At 36.1% G+C, this 18,462-nt stretch overlaps 2 protein-coding genes across 6 annotated transcripts in view; one reads left to right on the forward strand and one right to left on the reverse strand.

The window, feature by feature from the left end:
• LOC107265508 (neo-calmodulin) overlaps positions 1-7,852 on the reverse strand; it is a 98,606-nt gene extending 90,754 nt beyond the window's left edge. Inside the window, exon 1 of the mRNA XM_015735029.2 lies at positions 7,490-7,852. Within this exon, the coding sequence (XP_015590515.1) occupies positions 7,490-7,528 (39 nt within the window). The 5' untranslated portion in view covers positions 7,529-7,852. The remainder of the gene's footprint in view (positions 1-7,489) is intronic.
• Positions 1-18,136, forward strand: part of LOC107265507 — a 21,915-nt gene extending 3,779 nt beyond the window's left edge. Inside the window, exons 1-4 of one of the 5 annotated variants that reach the window (XM_025082778.1) lie at positions 9,580-9,744; positions 10,344-10,474; positions 10,565-17,836; positions 17,893-18,136. In XM_025082778.1, the coding sequence (XP_024938546.1) occupies positions 10,382-10,474; positions 10,565-17,830 (7,359 nt within the window). In that variant the 5' untranslated portion in view covers positions 9,580-9,744; positions 10,344-10,381 and the 3' untranslated portion in view covers positions 17,831-17,836; positions 17,893-18,136. Of the gene's footprint in view, positions 1-9,579; positions 9,745-10,343; positions 10,475-10,564; positions 17,837-17,892 lie in introns of those variants that run through there. The other 4 variants (XM_025082776.1, XM_025082779.1, XM_025082777.1 and 1 more) reach the window with 4 other exon arrangements.
• The last annotated feature ends 326 nt before the right edge of the window (positions 18,137-18,462 follow it).

Raw genomic sequence — 18,462 nt, forward strand, 5'->3', positions numbered from 1 at the left:
CCCTCACCCTCTCTCCCTCTCTCCCTCTCCCTCTCTCTCTCTCCCTCTCCCTCCCTCTCTCTCTCTCTCTAATACCAATTTTAAGGATTTTTTTAAAGGAGTTTAATCAAATACCCGTATCATAAATGTCAGTCCTTATATATTAGTCTAGCTTTGGAACTAATAAACAAAATTATCACACCATTTGAATTACGTGAAAATAGCAAAATCCATATCTAAGACGTTCGTTACAAACTAACCGTGATACAATTACTGATTAATGACCGAGCCAATACGTTTGAGCGTCGCGTGACTTTATTGATTGGAAAATGAAAGCAATGTATTATATGTATATCTATATATCTAATCATGTGTATCTGGCATGCATGCTTACGAATTGAAATCGCCCGAGGTAATGAATAAGCTAGGAAGTTTTTGAAAAGTACAGCAATGAAGAAAGGTAGCACCTATTCGAGGCGAGGAAGCACCGCAACCTATTGATTGATAAGCTAGTAAATAAGGTTATTGTATGTTATCAGCCGAATTATGTTCTTATAGGTATTTCATAGCTCAATGTAACTGGGTCATAGGCCTAGCAACAGGTGGACTGCACTTAAGCCGTATTCATGAAGTGGTTCTCTTTTCTATATGAATCTGATGGTATATCTGTATATGTATACTTATATAGTACAGACTAGAAGCTACCTCCTAAGGGTTGCCATAGTAACCCTCCCCTTTTTTCCACTTTTTCGTACTTCTAAACAAATCTTACATCTTACACCCTCGAACCTACCATTTTCACCTAGCCTCTTATTATAACGAATGCCAACTTGAACATTATCATTGAAAGGTAATTGCAAGAGGTTGACTTTTTACTTCCTTAATTAAGCATTATTCGATTTTACAGCTATAGTCTCTCTGAGTAACTTTGTAACAATGAGGAGTCCCTCGTTGTGCCTGATGAAAAGGACAATTGCTCTTTGGTCAAGCTCAGTTCACAATCTACGCATTGTCTAAAGGAAATTATTCGACATGGATTATATTGATGAGGGTGCAATTACACGGGGAATTTTATGAAAGATATTTATGGGGATATTAATATTTGGTTTCGTGAAATTTAGATGGGTGTGATACTTTCAGGTTAGGACTGTACCGGATGGAAAAAAGAAAAGTATTTTTTGTTTAATTGAAAAATATTAGTATTTATCTTTGTTAGGAATTTTTGTTTCTAACCTGGTATATGTGAATACTCCACGTATGGTACGGCCTCTGCAATTATTTTAATAAATATTCAAAGCATTTCTCATTGTTATGCATATGCCTCTCGTGTTCCAACTCAATTACTTTTCTTGTCGTTTGAAAACTCGTCATTTCCAATCTGTATGCAGCACGTTGCAACAGCTGCTTTAGGAACGTTACACAGAAGAGTATTTTATATGTTATATGGCGAAGAGAAAAATTATTATAAAAAAGAAAATTAGGTAAGTTAACGAAGTATATAAGTTGACGAGAAGTTATCGGTCGTCACAAACACGAGACCCTCCGCGAGAGAGAATAACGAAAAAGAGACGGAAAAAGTCTGGACGCCAGGTATGCACCTGGATACCGATGTAGATCAATTTTGCGAGAATGGGAAATCTCCCTCGCAATGATATTCTACCGACAACGCGCTAGCTCCTTTCCCTGAAACGACAACGATATAAAAGCGGTAATCTTAGCACCAAAAGGTAATGAGATAATCGGAAAGAAAGAAAAGAATGGAATTCAACAAAATGTAACAAAGGTCCTCTTTATTAGGAAGTGATTAAAAACACAAAAATTACAATAGTTCGCGAGAACAACATTCAGTAACCGAAAGACGATAACAAGAACGTGAACGATATGCTAAAGTGACCGAGACGTTCATTCGCAAATAATCCTGGAGATCGATATAAAAATGTCACGATAGCCGTAGCAAAAATAGCAGAACGGCGTAACTATTAATAACTATAATTCACCGAACGATAGCCCTATACTGAGGTGTTAAGGAGGTTGGAGCGCTTTGCGCCGGTCAAATCAGTGCTAAATATTTTTTATCGTTTTTACAAAGTTTTATGAATTAATTGATTGCATTGAAGGATGATTTGTATTACAAGTGCCTATAACCCATAGAAACATTCACAGCGATGAATTTACTATAATATTATCTGATTAATATCGATTTCCGAACAGGCCAATTTTTTCCAATTCTTTTCTAAGAATAATCCGTAATTTTTTTCTGATTTTAATGAGGCTCATTCCGTTTCTTAAATAATCCTTTACGAATTCACCGCCTAAATATTTGATAATATTAACCGTTTAATAATTATAGCCATTTGTTTATGAAGAAATTTTTTCGTTGGGTAAAAACAGGCTGTCATTTTTAACCAGTTAGCACTATTCAATATTTAAACAGTCGATTTGTGGAGCATCTTTCGACAAACAAAATAAATTTTCCCGCGTTTAAAACGTTAAAAAATTACCTTGGAAAAAATTCAACGAAAACATATCTTCTCGGAAATTAACTTTAATTAGTTAATGTTCTTGCAAATCAGCCAGCATTAATGTTTCTCTACATTAAGGACACATGTAGTGATGCAAATAATATTCAACCAATGTTACATAATGCATCAAATTTAGAAAAACGAGTACTAAAATTTAGCACTGACTTAACCGGCGTGAAGCGCTCCAACTTCCTGAGCAATGGCATATTACAAAGAAAGTACAAATTACACGATATAAAGGCATACAATATGATCAATAAGATTCGTGAACAATCCAAATATTTAGTTAGATGACATAAATAATACAGAAAATAGTATATCGTTAGAGTTACAAAATTATAAAGCAACGTGAGATAACCATGTATTTTAAGTCAATTTTAAAATAAGTCTCACGATCGAAAAGCGATAGCGACACGTAGGCCTTGTGGTTACGCTCCAGGATTCAGAAGTAAACTACGATTAAATATTCTCACAAAATATTAGGTACAATTGGCAAGGATACGATAATCACGAAATTTTCCCGGTGTACTTTATTGAGATACGGAATACACGAGAGCTAAGTTTCCCGGGTGCGATAATGACTTCGAATCAGAAAAATTCGGCAGCGATACTATGGTTAGCACAAGTACTAGAAAAATTCTACAGTAATCAAGCCTCAGACGAGGAAATCTCGAGTTTCACGAGGTTCCTCGTGTTGAAGGATCAGCCGGCCTCAGTGTGGAGCCACCGTAACTGGCCTGCTGCAGGAGGCACAGCCCACCAGACTTACCGAAGACATCAGGTCCCAGTCACTATCGTCAATGACAGGGCAGTAACTTCATACCCCGAGATACGACATCGAGTTTGTGAAAATATTCCGCGCGTCACAGTGTTACGTTTAGTTCGCGCTTGAACTTTTATTTTAACGCCGTCCTTCCGAGTATCGTGTATCGTTGACCAGTGGAATATTCTGGCATCTACCGAATATTTTTGAGTCCGTCTCGTAGTGGTAAGGCGATTGAGCTACAGATGTCACTCTACTGTTATTTTGAATTTATTATTTGACGAATAGTTTCTACGGCATGACTTTTGTAGCAGCATAATAATACGAGTATTGTAAATCTTCCTGAGGATCTTATTGCCTATTTGAGGTCACTATTGTTGACTGTTATTGGGGACGCGAGTCCAGCCCTAGAGTGAACTTCAATTTTTTTACTTCATTCTCAGAGGAGAGAGTTTCGGGTCATTTGTCGACGGATAATTAGCTGTATTGCTATGTACAGCTCGGGTATTTTTTTCGTAGTTTCCGTCCTGCCCCATTGCGATTTTTCGTCACAATATATGTATATACATATACATATATGCTGAATTTGAAAACTTGAGTTACGGATTGCTATTATTATGCAATAATATTAAGTTACCTTTGTGACGTACAAATATGCATAACTATGAATTGGATCGTATATGCAATACCACTTGCAATTAGTACATTATTTGGATGCATTTTTCAGATATTAGTGTTTATGTTTTCAAGAACAATTACAGCGTGACATTCGATTTTCTACTGTATCGAGAATAATTATTTTTGTTATTTCTTGTTGTTGTTATTAGATAACGATACTTAACAATTAATAACTCGTTACCAGCTGCTGTAGATGGGATTTTAATGGGTGAATAATTGCGACTATATATATTAATGTCACGTGTTAGAATGAAATCGCGTAATATCTCTGTGCATGTCGATGTAACGTACAATTCTTCGCGCCATTAGCGAATTGACACTCCTGATTAATTATTGCAATATCAGACAGGCCTCTCCCAAAGCAATTGTCGTTTTAATTAAGTGCACTGGGCATGAAGTCATTTTAATTAGGTTAATGAATGATACCTGTAAATTGATCGTTAAGAGTCCTTTTGCAGCAATTCCAGGATTCGCGCCAAATTCAAGGGTGCGATTATCGACATTACTTGTTGCTTGGACCTGACCTATTCTCAGAAAAAAGTTCATCGTTCAAAATAATTTTTTTTTTCATATGAAATGGATGTGAACGATTCATCATTTATAATATATGGAAATGAAATCATTTGTTTCTAATTAGTATAATTTTATTAGATTTAATTACTATATTTTTTTTGTATGATATGAAGGCTCTATTTTATATAAAAATGATTTTTTGACTCTCAGGACAATTTTTATTGATCGTTTTTTAGTAAATATAAGAAATGTCTATTAAAAAGAAAATACTTTTTTTTTACTATAATGGGTTACTACTGGATGTTAAATATTTAGAAGAAAACAAATTTATAGGGGTTTTACGCGTCTGTGAAGAATACAAAACCTACCCGGTATTTGATATTTTGTAAGTATTTAATATTCGATTTTCCAATAATTTTCGTAAGAGCCGCGTGAGTTTCCGTAATGCGATCCAATCAATTGTTTCCGGAACGGTTGACTGTGCTGTATTACGGGAGGTAATCGAGGAAAAGTTTGCTTGGCCCTTATATCGTTACGTGACTTCAAACAAGTGGAATAAAATGGATCCACAAGGAAGGTTTTTCGTAAGACAGACAAAATTCGTCTAGCTTGACCTTTGTCCTATAGAACATGTACCTTATCGACTAGGCGTAGCTATAACATCTATAAGGTAGCTCCTATCCCAAAGGATGCTATCAAAGGCAAATAGACGAAATTTTCAGAAATGCGTATCGTGGAAAATAAAGAACCTCACCATTTTTGTTCCTTTCTCAGATGAACCTCTTTCTGGATAAAAGTCAGGAATTTCAAGAGTTTTGGTTAAAAGGGCGAATGGCAGGCATAAGTCGACTTATTGCTCATTTTTTACAAAAAAACTATTACGATAATGTGTACGTGATCCATATTCTAGAAGTGTGTTTATCTTGTTATTCGCTCTTCGACCAAACTTTTTTTTTATAATTTACCGATTGTCACTCTAAAAAGTTGCGTGCACCAACATTTTTTAGTGAGACATCAAAATAATTTTGTATAAAAAAGCTTGGAATTTTACGCAAAAATTATTTCTAAAAAAGGATTGCAAATTGTTACGTATCAAATTTGTCATCTTTTTACTAAATTACTTATGCGGATTTTTTAGCTTGATACCATTCATTAATAATGAATTCGTTACGTATGTTAAGAAAATGTTTTGGTTGAAAGATTTCATCACCACTTAATCTTTTAGCATCAGTCCAAACAATTATTGCTCGACCGTCAGTAATTTAGATTTCTTACGTTCGACCGTTCTTCCAGGAACCGTGAGGAAAACGATAGAAAAGAGCACAGCATACTCTTAATCTAATATCGAAAGGTTCGTAGTAAGGCATCATGACGATACGGCCCTGTGAAGTTCAGTTAACTTTTGCATATGTACTACTTTACATGCGCCAGTGGACTAGGTCTGTTTTCATGGGCGCGCTCGAGAAGACCTTTCGCATAAATTCATCCTGGCGAGGAACGGAAAGGTGCGACCTTCGTATGTATTAGGGTAATTCGAAAGTTAATCCCATCGTTTCTGGGACTATACCGCCCACTACTACCTGAGGGTAGTAAATTTATCGGTAACACGTAAAAAGTACTTTAATTCCCACTGAGAGAATTTAAAGTAATACTCAATTGATTTGTACGATTTGAATATACAACGGGGATACATTTTTTTCACATAACTCATGCCGGTTTATTCAATTCCCGTATTTTCAAGCCGGTTACGTTGTGAGAAAAAGACGGATATGCATATACGTAAACCACGTGTATGCGCATATGTACCTTGGCCTTAGGGAATTATTGCATTTCACGATGAGAATTGATGGTAGTAGGAAATCTTTGCATTATCGAATCCTTGAAAATCGCGTTGCTGGAGGGTGAAATTGAAAGGTAGACTGATGACAGGTTGCTAAAACACAGTATAGCCTTTTATCCAGAAGACGAGAAAAGTTCCATTCAAAAGAAATCAACTAGGTACATATTCCTCTGCGAGGATAAATATGTATATTTGACTATACGGAAAATTGGAATAAAACGAATTATGCGTAGTTATTAATTTTTTTCCTCAAGTATTCGAGAAACATTTGAAAAGTTCTAAAGGAATTTGAATGGATCCTCAACGATGAAAGAATTACGACTCTTTCATGGAAAATTCTCCTTGAGATTTATCATCTTTTTTTATTCAAGGATTTGTAGACTTAACTCACAAAGGAAATTAATTATTAACGTCATTAGGTATTACGCGAGATGAGGTTTTAACGTATTTCGTATTCCTTCCTTGCAATTTATTACCAAGTCTGTAAGAAAGATATCCCATAAAATACCATGGTTGTTAAGTTCATTCTATAGGACTCTCCACTGCCGACTAGGGTACGTATCGATCTTAGGAGCTTTAAGTTATCTTTCGTGTTCAAGATATGGTCTTATTGTACAAACAGTATAAGTGGTAAATTGAATGCAAAAATACAGTCAACAGGAAATTCATTTTGTGTGCCAATGGCTTATGACTGTCTCACAATACAGTGTAATCTCTGTAATCCCTTTCTATTTATGGATATTCGGCTTATAATGCCAACCTCGTTATACTATTTTAACAACTCCATAAATGAATCGTCAATATTATCATTCTGAAAATATTACTGATATTAAGCTTAATAGCTTAATCGAGGTACTTTAATATAGGTACCGACAATCCTGTACTATCAAGTACAAGTATAATAACGAAATAGATAACATTTGGAAAATGCCTAAATAACGATAAAATAATGAACACTATCATTATAAAAAACGGAACACTGTATCTTGTTTAAATATTAAAACGTATTATGAAAAATTTTTCATTATCATAAATAATTTTTCCATAAGGAATACATACAAGTATTTCATAGGTGCATTCCCATAGATATATTTCCCAGATTGTACATAAATACGTAATGTAACAGGCATACAAAGCATTAAAAGAAGAGTGCATAACAGAGTGCAGGAAAAATAAAAGAATGACAAAACTCACCCGGCGCATGACGCGTAGCGAAAACGAAGACGTCTTCATTTTGGTGGCAATCCTGATCAGCTAGGATTATAATCTCGCGTTTGGTCGGGTCCTGGATGATGTCCTTCGAGGTAAATGAAATTCTGGTCTGCTGTCAAGGAAGTCGTCGTCGAAAGGTATACGCCGGGAACTGTCTGTTGCTGCCAGTCTGTGACCACAGGTGGTTCCTCGAAGTTTTGAATTTCGTGGGGGAGGCGTCCACTCCTCTATCAAGATGCTGAACGCCAGAACGACGATGACGGCGACGGCGGGGAAGAGAAGGACGACGACGATGATTACTACGACACCAACGACGGACAACGAGGAGGACTTTTAACTGTGTGCTAGGCGTCGTAGATGCGGCCGCTGAGCGTCTGCCGTCTCCTCGACGCAAAACCACCCTGCGTTCACGCGCACGCTCGCGAAGACCGGGGCCAGGGCCGCGCCTATCTCACGTCGAGGGTCCAGTTAGCTACCAGTTTAGAGCATCGACGAACCCGTCAAGGACGAGACACCTGTGCAACCTTCACGACCTTCGTCACCTTCGGCAACCGGGCTAACTTGATGCTAACTGCATTAACTTTAGAGCCTATCCTCTTCTAGGCTATACCTTATATCAGATACCTTTAGGTTGTAATCTCATTGCCACCCTGGTTAACTAAGGTGGGTGGGACGTGGGTGGTAATGAAATGCTATGGGTTGAGAATTGAGGACTTTTTGAAGAGACAGCATCTTTTAAACCAGTGTTGTAGTCATCGGCTTGATATTTTTCAGGGGTTGAAGGCCATTATTTTTCCATATATTATGTATTACGTATATTAAGTGCTTTTGAATGACATAATTTAACGTTTAATAAAATTACAAGGGTATTTTCGTCTCTGCAATACTTTCTGAGCGATTTGATTTTGATCTTAGTTACGGTGCTAGATTTTTGATTTGATAAATAATTGTGTAGATGTGCTTGCCTATGTAGGAGGTGCCAGCACTTCACAGGAAGATTCAGCTTGGTTCAGTCGTGGGCTTCCAAGCTTTAAAATCCCAATCCTGCTCCATAATTTTCAAATTGCTAACCAACCCCTGGCAGTCAAAGTCTGCCCCAAACTCTAAGAAAAATATCATGGCTTGGATCTATATCACATTTCAACAATAAATTAAGATACACCGCCAGTCGTAATACAAGTTTGTAATTCCGAGCTTTGCCCAAGCTTATTTTCGCTTTAAACACTTACGTCGTTCCAAGATTGGCATCACATCCAATCTTGGACAAAGGCTGGCCCGATTCTACTTTGTAATTTAAAAAGCCTGAACTAGCACGAGATTTCAATTTATGGGTCTATGTTGTAGATGCGACCACTGGTTGGGAAGAAATGAGATCAGTACCGTTTCCAGTCTCGTGAGATACTACGTAGTATCTCACGAGACATCAGAGTGACAGGATTAGTGGGGGAAGGTCGAGGACATGGATACATGTATTCTGATAGGACTAAAGGTGTCTGAAAAAAAGAAAGGGAAGAACAAACAAGATACCACAAAGTAGGGTTATGCTATAATGGATCCTTATATGAGTTTTTGGCTTCGGCAATTATAGTTTGCTAACAGGGTAAATACTGGCCTAATGGATCCTATGGAAATTCACGTAACTGGTTATAGAGATTTAATATACATCTTAAGGGATGAAAGGCACTGGGAATATGATTTCCCATGTAAGCCGGCCCCAAAAACGGTTTCGAGGAAGGACACTTTCTGAGCGCAGGGTGGTTACTTTGCAAGGCGATATCAATCAGGCTATTGGGGGTAGGTACCTGTTACTTAGAACGACATAGGGGTAGGTCGATCTTCATGAAAGAATATACCCAATCGAAAGTTTAGAGTTCACGCGGTCTGTACGTCGGGGTTTTTTTTTCGTTTCGTTTTTATATCGCCGTTCCGTCGCCTCTAACATGATAAACGTAAGAGAGCAGAAAAATCAGAGAGACCAGTCAAGTTTCTAATCAATTATTAACTGCTTGATAACACGATACCGTAACGATACGCTCTGCAGTCATATTAAACGCAACGTTAACGCAACGCAGAAGATTGACGTTAGCGTTCAGTCTTCCCGTTTGTTATACACGGTGCGGTTGTTTGTATCAGAAACAGATTATTGTGAATTTATTGATATCAAGGAAGTTTTTTTTTTTAATTTTGTATTTGCGATTTTTATTTTGCCATTATATACACATTCGCCAAAATATACGGTTAGCAAATGATTATTTAACTGCATCTATGTATAGAAAATGGAAAAGCAGATTCTTTAAGTATAGGTTCATTTTTTAGGTTTAATTTAAAGTTTTGGCTCTTCGTATAATGGATATTCTCTAATAACTACATTAATTATTTTGGACAGTGTACTAAAATATTTATAAACTATTTGTGAAGTATGGGTATCTTAAATTAAGTGTAAGACCTTTCTGCTGATTCAAATAATTGTGGTAATGAAAACTTTGTGAGTTAGTAACGTCACTCAAATTTTTCTTTCCGATACATATAAATTTCTTATCAATAGTTTTCAATTTCAAGATGGCAATGAGCTTGTGCAGTAGTAATTGAATATAAACGCGTTTGAATGTACCAATCGATAATTCAATTACATACGCAATAATGTGACGTAGCGAGACAGTTTCCAGCCTACCTATTGATTTATTTTTGTATATATTAAATGTAAAATATCTCAAAATAAAAATAAAATAAAAATATCTGCTCTTCCGTTATTTTTAATTTGTATAATTTTTCATTCAAACATGAAATAAAAAAATGCTTAATATTTGAAAGTTGACATATTAATCATCTCCTATAGGAAAATGCTGCGCTGACGGTGAAAGTTATGTTTTACAGATGCAGCTGAACTCGCTATCCCGTTCGGCCATCGTGATCATCTTTATTTCCGCCTGGAATATCATAGCTTCCGCCGACTACAAGATACTTCCGGTACTCACGGATATTTCAATGCTTACGTCGAATTTTCGGAATTGACGAAAATCCTGTATATGTTAATATGAATAAATATTTCATTTTTAGATTACCTTCGATTACATCGCCAGACCAAATAATCCAAGATGTTTTTCCAAGCAAAGAAGATTTCATCTCGATAAGGAAGCAGAAGTCCTGTTATCCGTAAATATAACTGAGAACAGGAATTCAAAAAGGTATTTAGAATCCTTAATTATACCAAGATTAGACGTTGCTGCTATCCTGCGAGAAAATCTTGTGAGAGTCCTTGGCCAAGTTTTGCTTCTACCTGTAGATAAAGAGTCCAGAGTGTCCTGCGAGAGGATTCAAGAAGCTTTACAAAGTCATCATATATCAATTTATGATATCCTGCCTATAATTTCAATTATTTATCAAAGGACACCAAAACAGCAGCTACACATAATTCTCCAGATCCTGGAAAGGATCGACAGTAGCTTTGTTTCCGGTTATGCGAGCCTGTGCAAGGATGCTCTGTCTGATGGGAGGTTAAATTTTGATTCTATCACTATGGATCTACTAGTGGGAATAGATAAGGATATTTTTAGATCCTTAATTTTTTATAACGACCGAAATGGAAGAAGATATGTACCTTTGACCCTTGAGGATGCTATGCGATTAATCATGAAAGGACTTCGCGAGGAGCGAATAAGACTTAACTTTAAAATAATAGCCGCAATTATTCCACATTTGAAAAATTTTGATCTGACCAATCCTGAAATTCCTGACGCCATTAAATTTGTTGTGGATTATATGAAGGATTCCACGAAATCCCATGATTCACTTTTGGAATATATCGGAGAGGATCAATTGGATAATCCTTCAAGTCTAGTCAGAATCGTATTGGAAAGAATGGAGATGTCTGAGGAATTAACTTTGCCTTTTTTAAAAGAATCGATAAGCCTGTTAATGGACAACTTTGACGTTGCATATCGTCGTCCTGTATGGAAAGACGAACCTACGAAAATTTTTCAAATCGTCGTACCCGATTTTTATCCTGGCAGTATCGTGAAAATAGCCAGATATATCAAAGATAAATTTAACAATACCGTGAGTTATGTCGTCGACAGAACTTTTTATCGCAAGAATACGGAAATCCTGTTGGCAATATTGTTACGTCTGAACAATGAAGTTGTCCTGCCAGAATTCATGCAAGGACACATTCTAGCCTTGAGATCCTTTGTGTCTCGAAAATTTGAAGAGAATACTCAAAAAGGATCAACCATAGCGGATTACTTTTATATGATCAAAAATTTTGAGTCCTTCCGCGCACCCTGCATGCCAAAAAGGATCTTGGAAGCTGAAGGACGACTTCGTCCTTTATTACCAAATGTTCTACCCTGGTCATTTGCATTGCCGCCAGGAAATCCTTGGCAACAGACATTAAAAATATTGATAAACTTAAAAAGTCAATCAATTCCAAAGAAAGTAAATTTCGAGCTAGACAATTTTATATATCATGTACAGTCCAGTGGTCTTTTAGGTAAATCAAATATTCTCTATGAAGACGGAATAATATTTCAACGTGATGATTCATTAGAAGTTGAATTGGATATATATTCACTTTTACTGAGAATCCCAAACATCTTCAGAGACGAGAGATACAGTCCACTGATATCCTTCTTGACAAAATTAAATATCGTCGACTACCTTGGTCCAAGATTCAATGAATTTGCATACGCAAAACCGCGACAGCTGCTTCTTGCTTTATTAAAAACAGCCTTTTCGACTGCTGCTGTGCAACAGGAACAAAAATTGAGAAGAGCATTGTTCGTAGCGCAAAGTTACTTGGAGGAACCGATCTTAATAAATATGTATATATCACGTGACTTGCAAAATATTCTCAAATCACTTCCGGCAATTGAAAATAACCCAAGACTAATCCCTCTGAAGTTGCTTTTCCGTGAAGAAAATTTATTTAAATATATGTCCCCTGGGTTTAGTTTAGCCGGTCTGAAGTCACCTTTAGAACAGGTTGCTCTAATATTGAATACCGTAAACCTAAAGCCAGTACCACAGCCATTGGGAGAGTCCATTAAGCTTGCTCTGAATGCCATGGAAGGTCATCCATTGCCATGGAGGTCCTTCATGCAAGAGGATTTTATTTATCTCGTCAACGAACTGTTGTCTCGGAATAAAAAAATAAAAACTTATCTGCTGAAGGCAACGCCGTATAAAAAGGTATCCGATTGGAATTTGACATCGAGTGGAACGCCTGAAAATATTTTGGCGAGAGCCCTGAGGTATCCCGTAGAGAATATATCACGGGACCCAAAGTTAGCCAGGACGATAAACAATGCCATAACGATCCTTGAAGGAGAGAGTAGGCAGGACTTTGAACTTTTGACTAAAAAAATGTTGGATTCTATGTTAGAATATTTACCGGACAGCGTGGATACAAGAGTCGTGAATCTCCTATTGAAAAAGTCCAATCTGGCCATGATTAATACAACATTCAACATCTCCTCTTTAAACGATCTAGATCCAAAGACGGCCTTGATTAACCTATTGGAAAATTTAACAAAATCCAAGGAAATTCAGACTGAGGAGTTACTCATTATAAAACTTAAAACTGCTTTGAGTTCTGTTAAAAAATTTAAAAAATCATCCAACCATAGTGTATTTGATATATATTTAAAGAAAGTCCTTACGAATCCTGCTGATAAAAAATATGAAGCTCTTTTTGAAAAATTAAGAAAAATGAACGGAACTGAAGTTTTACCTTTGGAACGAGAATCCATGTTACGAACTTATTTAATCATGATAAAAGACAATAGTACGACTTCTGAATTAAGAAATGCAGCGAAATCAGCGTTGCGCGAATTATCTATCGAACGAAGTAACGTGTCGAGTGTAAACCTGACTTTGAAAAATTTCAACTTTTTTCTCAGACAGTTAGAAAAAAGCTCTCAGGTAGAGTCCAATGAAGAATTCATAAGACAAATCTTGATGCACGTACCGAACACTATAACTTTCAACGAGATACGCCAATTCGTAAGGTCCGGTCGAGTCTTCGAATTTCTGCCGAAAGGATTCAATATGGAAAAGCACTCTTTACCCCAGGAAAAGCTCGTTCATGTTCTCGAAACTGTGCAGCGTGGTTTACAGCTCGGCAGTTCGCTTTATAGGTCCATGAGGCACTTAAATCGTCACCTGTTGGACCAACTACGTGTTATTCAAGAAATTGATGTAGAGAGCTTACGTAATATACTAAACGAGTTGTCGGTCAATCGAGATCTGATAGCACTGAAGTTATTTTTCAATACTGACTATTTAGCCAAGTATTTACCGCGAAAGTTCAGACTCAAAAATCACAAGAATCCTCGCAGAGCACTCGTGGCCATTTTGGAAATATTCGTTACAGTCCCTTCTGTCAGGAAACGCACTGAACTATATAACGCAATTTTATACGTGAAACTGATTTTGAACGAAGAGTTAATGAAGCGAAATACACGGAAGCTTTTGTTGACGAAAAGACTGAAGGAAGAAGAATTTAATTTTGTTTTAGCACTTTCTGTACGGTCAAGCTACGTGAAAGATTTGTTATCGCCAAGGAGTTTGGTACGAGTGTTGCCGGTAACCTTTAATTTTTCTGGTATGAAAACATTCAAAGCCAAAACTGTGCATTTGCTGAAAGCTTTGATAAAGACCCAGAGGTCGCTAAGGACGGATTTGCGAAAATTACTTGAGGAAGTGCAATCTTATCCGAATATTTTGAAAATTAAGGACGAAGAGCTTCAACCGTTGATTAGCTTAATTCCAGATAGTGGTATACCGGATCTGCCTCTACTTAAATATAATTTAAAAGCTAATAAATTGGCAAGCATATTACCGAGTAATTATATAATAAAAAGGAACAAGACACCCAAAGATAATTTACAAGAAATTTTATATTTCCTTAATTACACTTTGGATAAAAGTGAAGTCAGATTAAAGAAAGTTGTTTTTGCTGTTTGGTCGGAATTGCATAAGAAGAATCCGAAAATATTTCGCGTGCATGTGAATATCAGTCTCGATGACGTTCAATCTTTATTGTTGGAAATTCCATTTCACAAACACAAAGATCTTGAAATCTTGAAATTTCTGTTAAACGAACATAAAATCCTTGCAATTTTACCACAAAATTTTTCTTTGAGCCAATGCAAAACAAAGAAATCCTGTCTGCTTACAATTTTGGAAACAGTTATGAAGAGACCTGAAGCCAAAAATGTCATTCAGGGTTTAAACAAAGCTAAGAATATAATACATCTCATGCCTGACACTCCGAAAATCAACAATACTGAAATCAAAAATCTGTTCTCGATGATAATTCAAAATGAAAAACAATTGCAACATGTCTTGTCATCCTGTCAAACAAAGAATCTTTTCTTGCATCTGCCAATCAACTTCAACCTACAAGCACTGAGTTCGCGCAAGAAAAAAATTCTAGCTATAGTCTACAATTGCAAACAAGTAAAATTAAATACTTTCGTTGTTAACAAATTATTGAAGAAAATTGAACAGACAGCCAAGAAATTACCGGATGTGGATCTAACGAGAGAAGATATTGAAAATATCATCAATGAAATACCTTATACGAGCTTCTCGATAATCAAAATTCTTCTGGTTTTCCTCGCCAAATCTAATATCATCGAATTGCTTCCATGGAATTTGAATCTAGAAATCCAAGCCACATGGAAATTAAAAGCATTGACTTTGATCAAAACAATGAAGAAAATTGCATCATTCGAAAACGAAAAAATGATGGCGGCCATGACCGATCTTGAAGAAAATATTAAAAAATTGCCTAACGAACCGCGTCTAACGCAACAAGATTTAACTTCACTGCGGAAGCTATCGGTTCTCCAAGACATTAAAGCGCAGGATATTTTGAAATTTTTATCTCTGAAATATCTTCTTAAAGTTGTACCAAGTACTGTCAACATACAAGAATTAACATTCGATTTTACCAAGTTAACCATAATATTGCATTACATTAACAGATTGGGTCCTGTTATGCAAAAAGATATTAATAAATCCCTAAAGTTCGTGGAACATAACTTGACAAAAGGTGCTGAGCAAGAGGCTTTGAATTTTTTGAAAATTCAGATCAATCAGAATGAGAACAAATTTCTGCCCTTGAAATTGCATTTGATGGCGAACAATGAAAAGTTTTTCGCGTTCCTTAGTGATATTTCACACGGTTACGAGTATCAATATATTGTGGCCAGAGTTCGCGTGATATTAAAGCGCTTGCTGACCAGTCGTGACATTCAAAAAAGTAAATCTTTGGTAGAATCAATGGAAGCGCTAGTATTCCAGTTATCGACAGGACCTCCAGCTGATTATGACATACAAGAGGCCTTAGAAGAACTTCCTATTTCTACTAAATATCTGGAATTGCGAATTCTATTGAAATCTAGCAATTACAAGAAATTGTTTGGTAATATTATGCTAACCCAGGAGCACACCCCTAAAAGGATTTTATTGGATATGTTAAAGATGGTTGTTAAGGTAGAACAGGATACTGATATCCTTCAGATCATTGGGAACTTAATAAAAGAGGTACAAAATTCAGTATGGAATTTTGAATTTGAAGAGATGTTTAAAGAATTGTTAAATTATGCTAAGCATATGAGTAAATTAGAAAGTATTAGATCCTACTGGATCCATGTAGGTCCTGAACAGATTCTGGGTAAGGATTATCATACTAAATACCCTAAAATATCTGATAGGCTCAAAATACTTTACGAAAGGATAACAGTAGACCAAGAGGTGGACGGTAATAAAAAACTTAAAGAATCCGTGAACTATTTGCATGTGATACTCAAAGGTGGAGAGGTTACCGACCGGACAATTTCCCTTGAAAAGGACATCAATGAAATCAATGCAAAGACGTTATTCGTGGTACTGCCAAAAACTAGAGACGAGGGGATCATTCTGGGTATTTTGAAATTCTTTGCAATTCCAAATCTGATGCAGAAAATAAAGCTTTCTAAGAATTATAGCCAGTATGAGAATAAAGGATCCTTGATGCAGGCTATATTGAAAAGTGGATTGAGTCTAGACGTAGTCAGAGAGGATTCTAGAATGCGAAAATCATTAGAATATTTCATTGACAAGATCCGATTCGATGGTCCTGGTGGTCGACCAATAGAGTTCAAAAAATTAATCAAAGACATGCAGATCGATATGATAGGTCTGCTTAAAGCGGTTGATCCCAAAGCCGTGAACATTTCCATGGTAGTGAAAATGGGAAGATTTTTCGAAGACGAATACAATGATCATATACACGGTATTGGATTTGACAAGACAGTTCACAAATCACGTGGTGAATATCTTAAAGCTTTATTGGAACACTTGATACATCACACTGATGTACCCAATGATATAAAGGATTGCGCAAAAAATATATATCAAGCTGTAAAGCTCAATGGAAGCGGTGCAGAACGAGTCGATGTCAATGAAGAGATCATACCTGATAATAGAGTTTTTGGAAATGATTTCGATGAATTTGAGACAACTGAAAAATCGACAAATGATCTACATACGATTTTTTCACATCTTCAACCAGAATCGTCCACTGACTTATGGGACGTACTAGTTCCGACTGATGTACATTCGAGTAGTACTATTTCACATCCAATAAAGAAGAAGTCTAAGAAGCGAAAGAAAAACCATGAATCACGAAATGATATGAAATCAAAAAATGTAAATTTGAAAAATAATGCGGTATCAGAAAATATGACTATTGACAATAATAAAGTTGGCACGTTATCTAATATAACACTTAAAGCTCAGACCCAGTTTAGAAGAAGCATAAGGCAAGTCGCAAGAAATGGAAGTAGTAGGAATAGAAATTATGAAGAAAGTTCAATCAATCATGATCCAGAATCCGCAACCTTTCATCCCGACGAGATTCTCTTTGATCCCAAAGATATAACTGATGATCCTTCCTTAAGAATAATACCGGATGTACGGAAGCTGATCACTTTTAAGGAGGCTGAGTCCTTATACAAGCGGAAGCGAGGTCCTGTGAAACCCATGAGGGTTCGTTCTAACGAACTTCCTGCTACTGTAGAAGAGATTAAGGTCGTCTCACACGGAACGCGTAAAGATCAGAAAGTAGTGGACCTTGAGACTAGGATGCTGTTCGTCCGACCAATCACGATGGATCCATATAAAAAGAACAAGACGGTAAAGAAGGATTTGAGTAAGATTATCATCCCCCAAAATAAGATGATTTGTCAGGATACGATAAAGCATAACGTAACTGAATCAAGGAACAAAAATACATCCTCGAAAGTAAAAACAATGAAAATTCACAAACGAGTTTGAAAAAAAGTAAGTGAATTTTCAACAATTCAGTGGGTTTATTTATTACAAAAACATATTTTCAGAAGTGTCCTGAATGCAGTAAACGAAGAAATCGTATACAACAGGATATAATGATGAAAAATATATATACAGATCTTCAGCATAGACGAATCTACAGTGTGTTTAAAATAATTTATAAATAAGAACAACGCTTGTACTATCGTTAAAGATTTATTTCATAATATTACACCAACAACTATTATTGAATTTTAATAATAATAATTCCTTATCGTGTTAAAAATGCGAATAAACACTTATTTAATAATATATTTAATTATATATATATATTAATTAATTATAATATCGTATCAGTAATATATCAATAGCCTAGAAATGCGATGCACGCTGATTACTTCCCACGTTCTTTCAATTTTTGCCGCTCAGTTTCGGAATTTCCCCTCCACGTATCTTGTGCGTATTTCACATTTTTTTTTGCATATGCATTTCATTTCGCTTCGTGTTATTGTTATCCGTTGCTCTTATCTTCAACGCTCGTCGTTACTTGGAATGCTCAATGTACATGTAAGTGCATTATTGAAAGTGATTAGAAAAATAAAAGAAGAGTGAAGGGCGCGGTCGGAAGCCGATCAAAG

The sequence above is a fragment of the Cephus cinctus genome, unplaced genomic scaffold, assembly GCF_000341935.2.
Source record: "Cephus cinctus unplaced genomic scaffold, Ccin1 Ccin1_scaffold0227, whole genome shotgun sequence".
NCBI lineage: Eukaryota > Metazoa > Arthropoda > Insecta > Hymenoptera > Cephidae > Cephus > Cephus cinctus.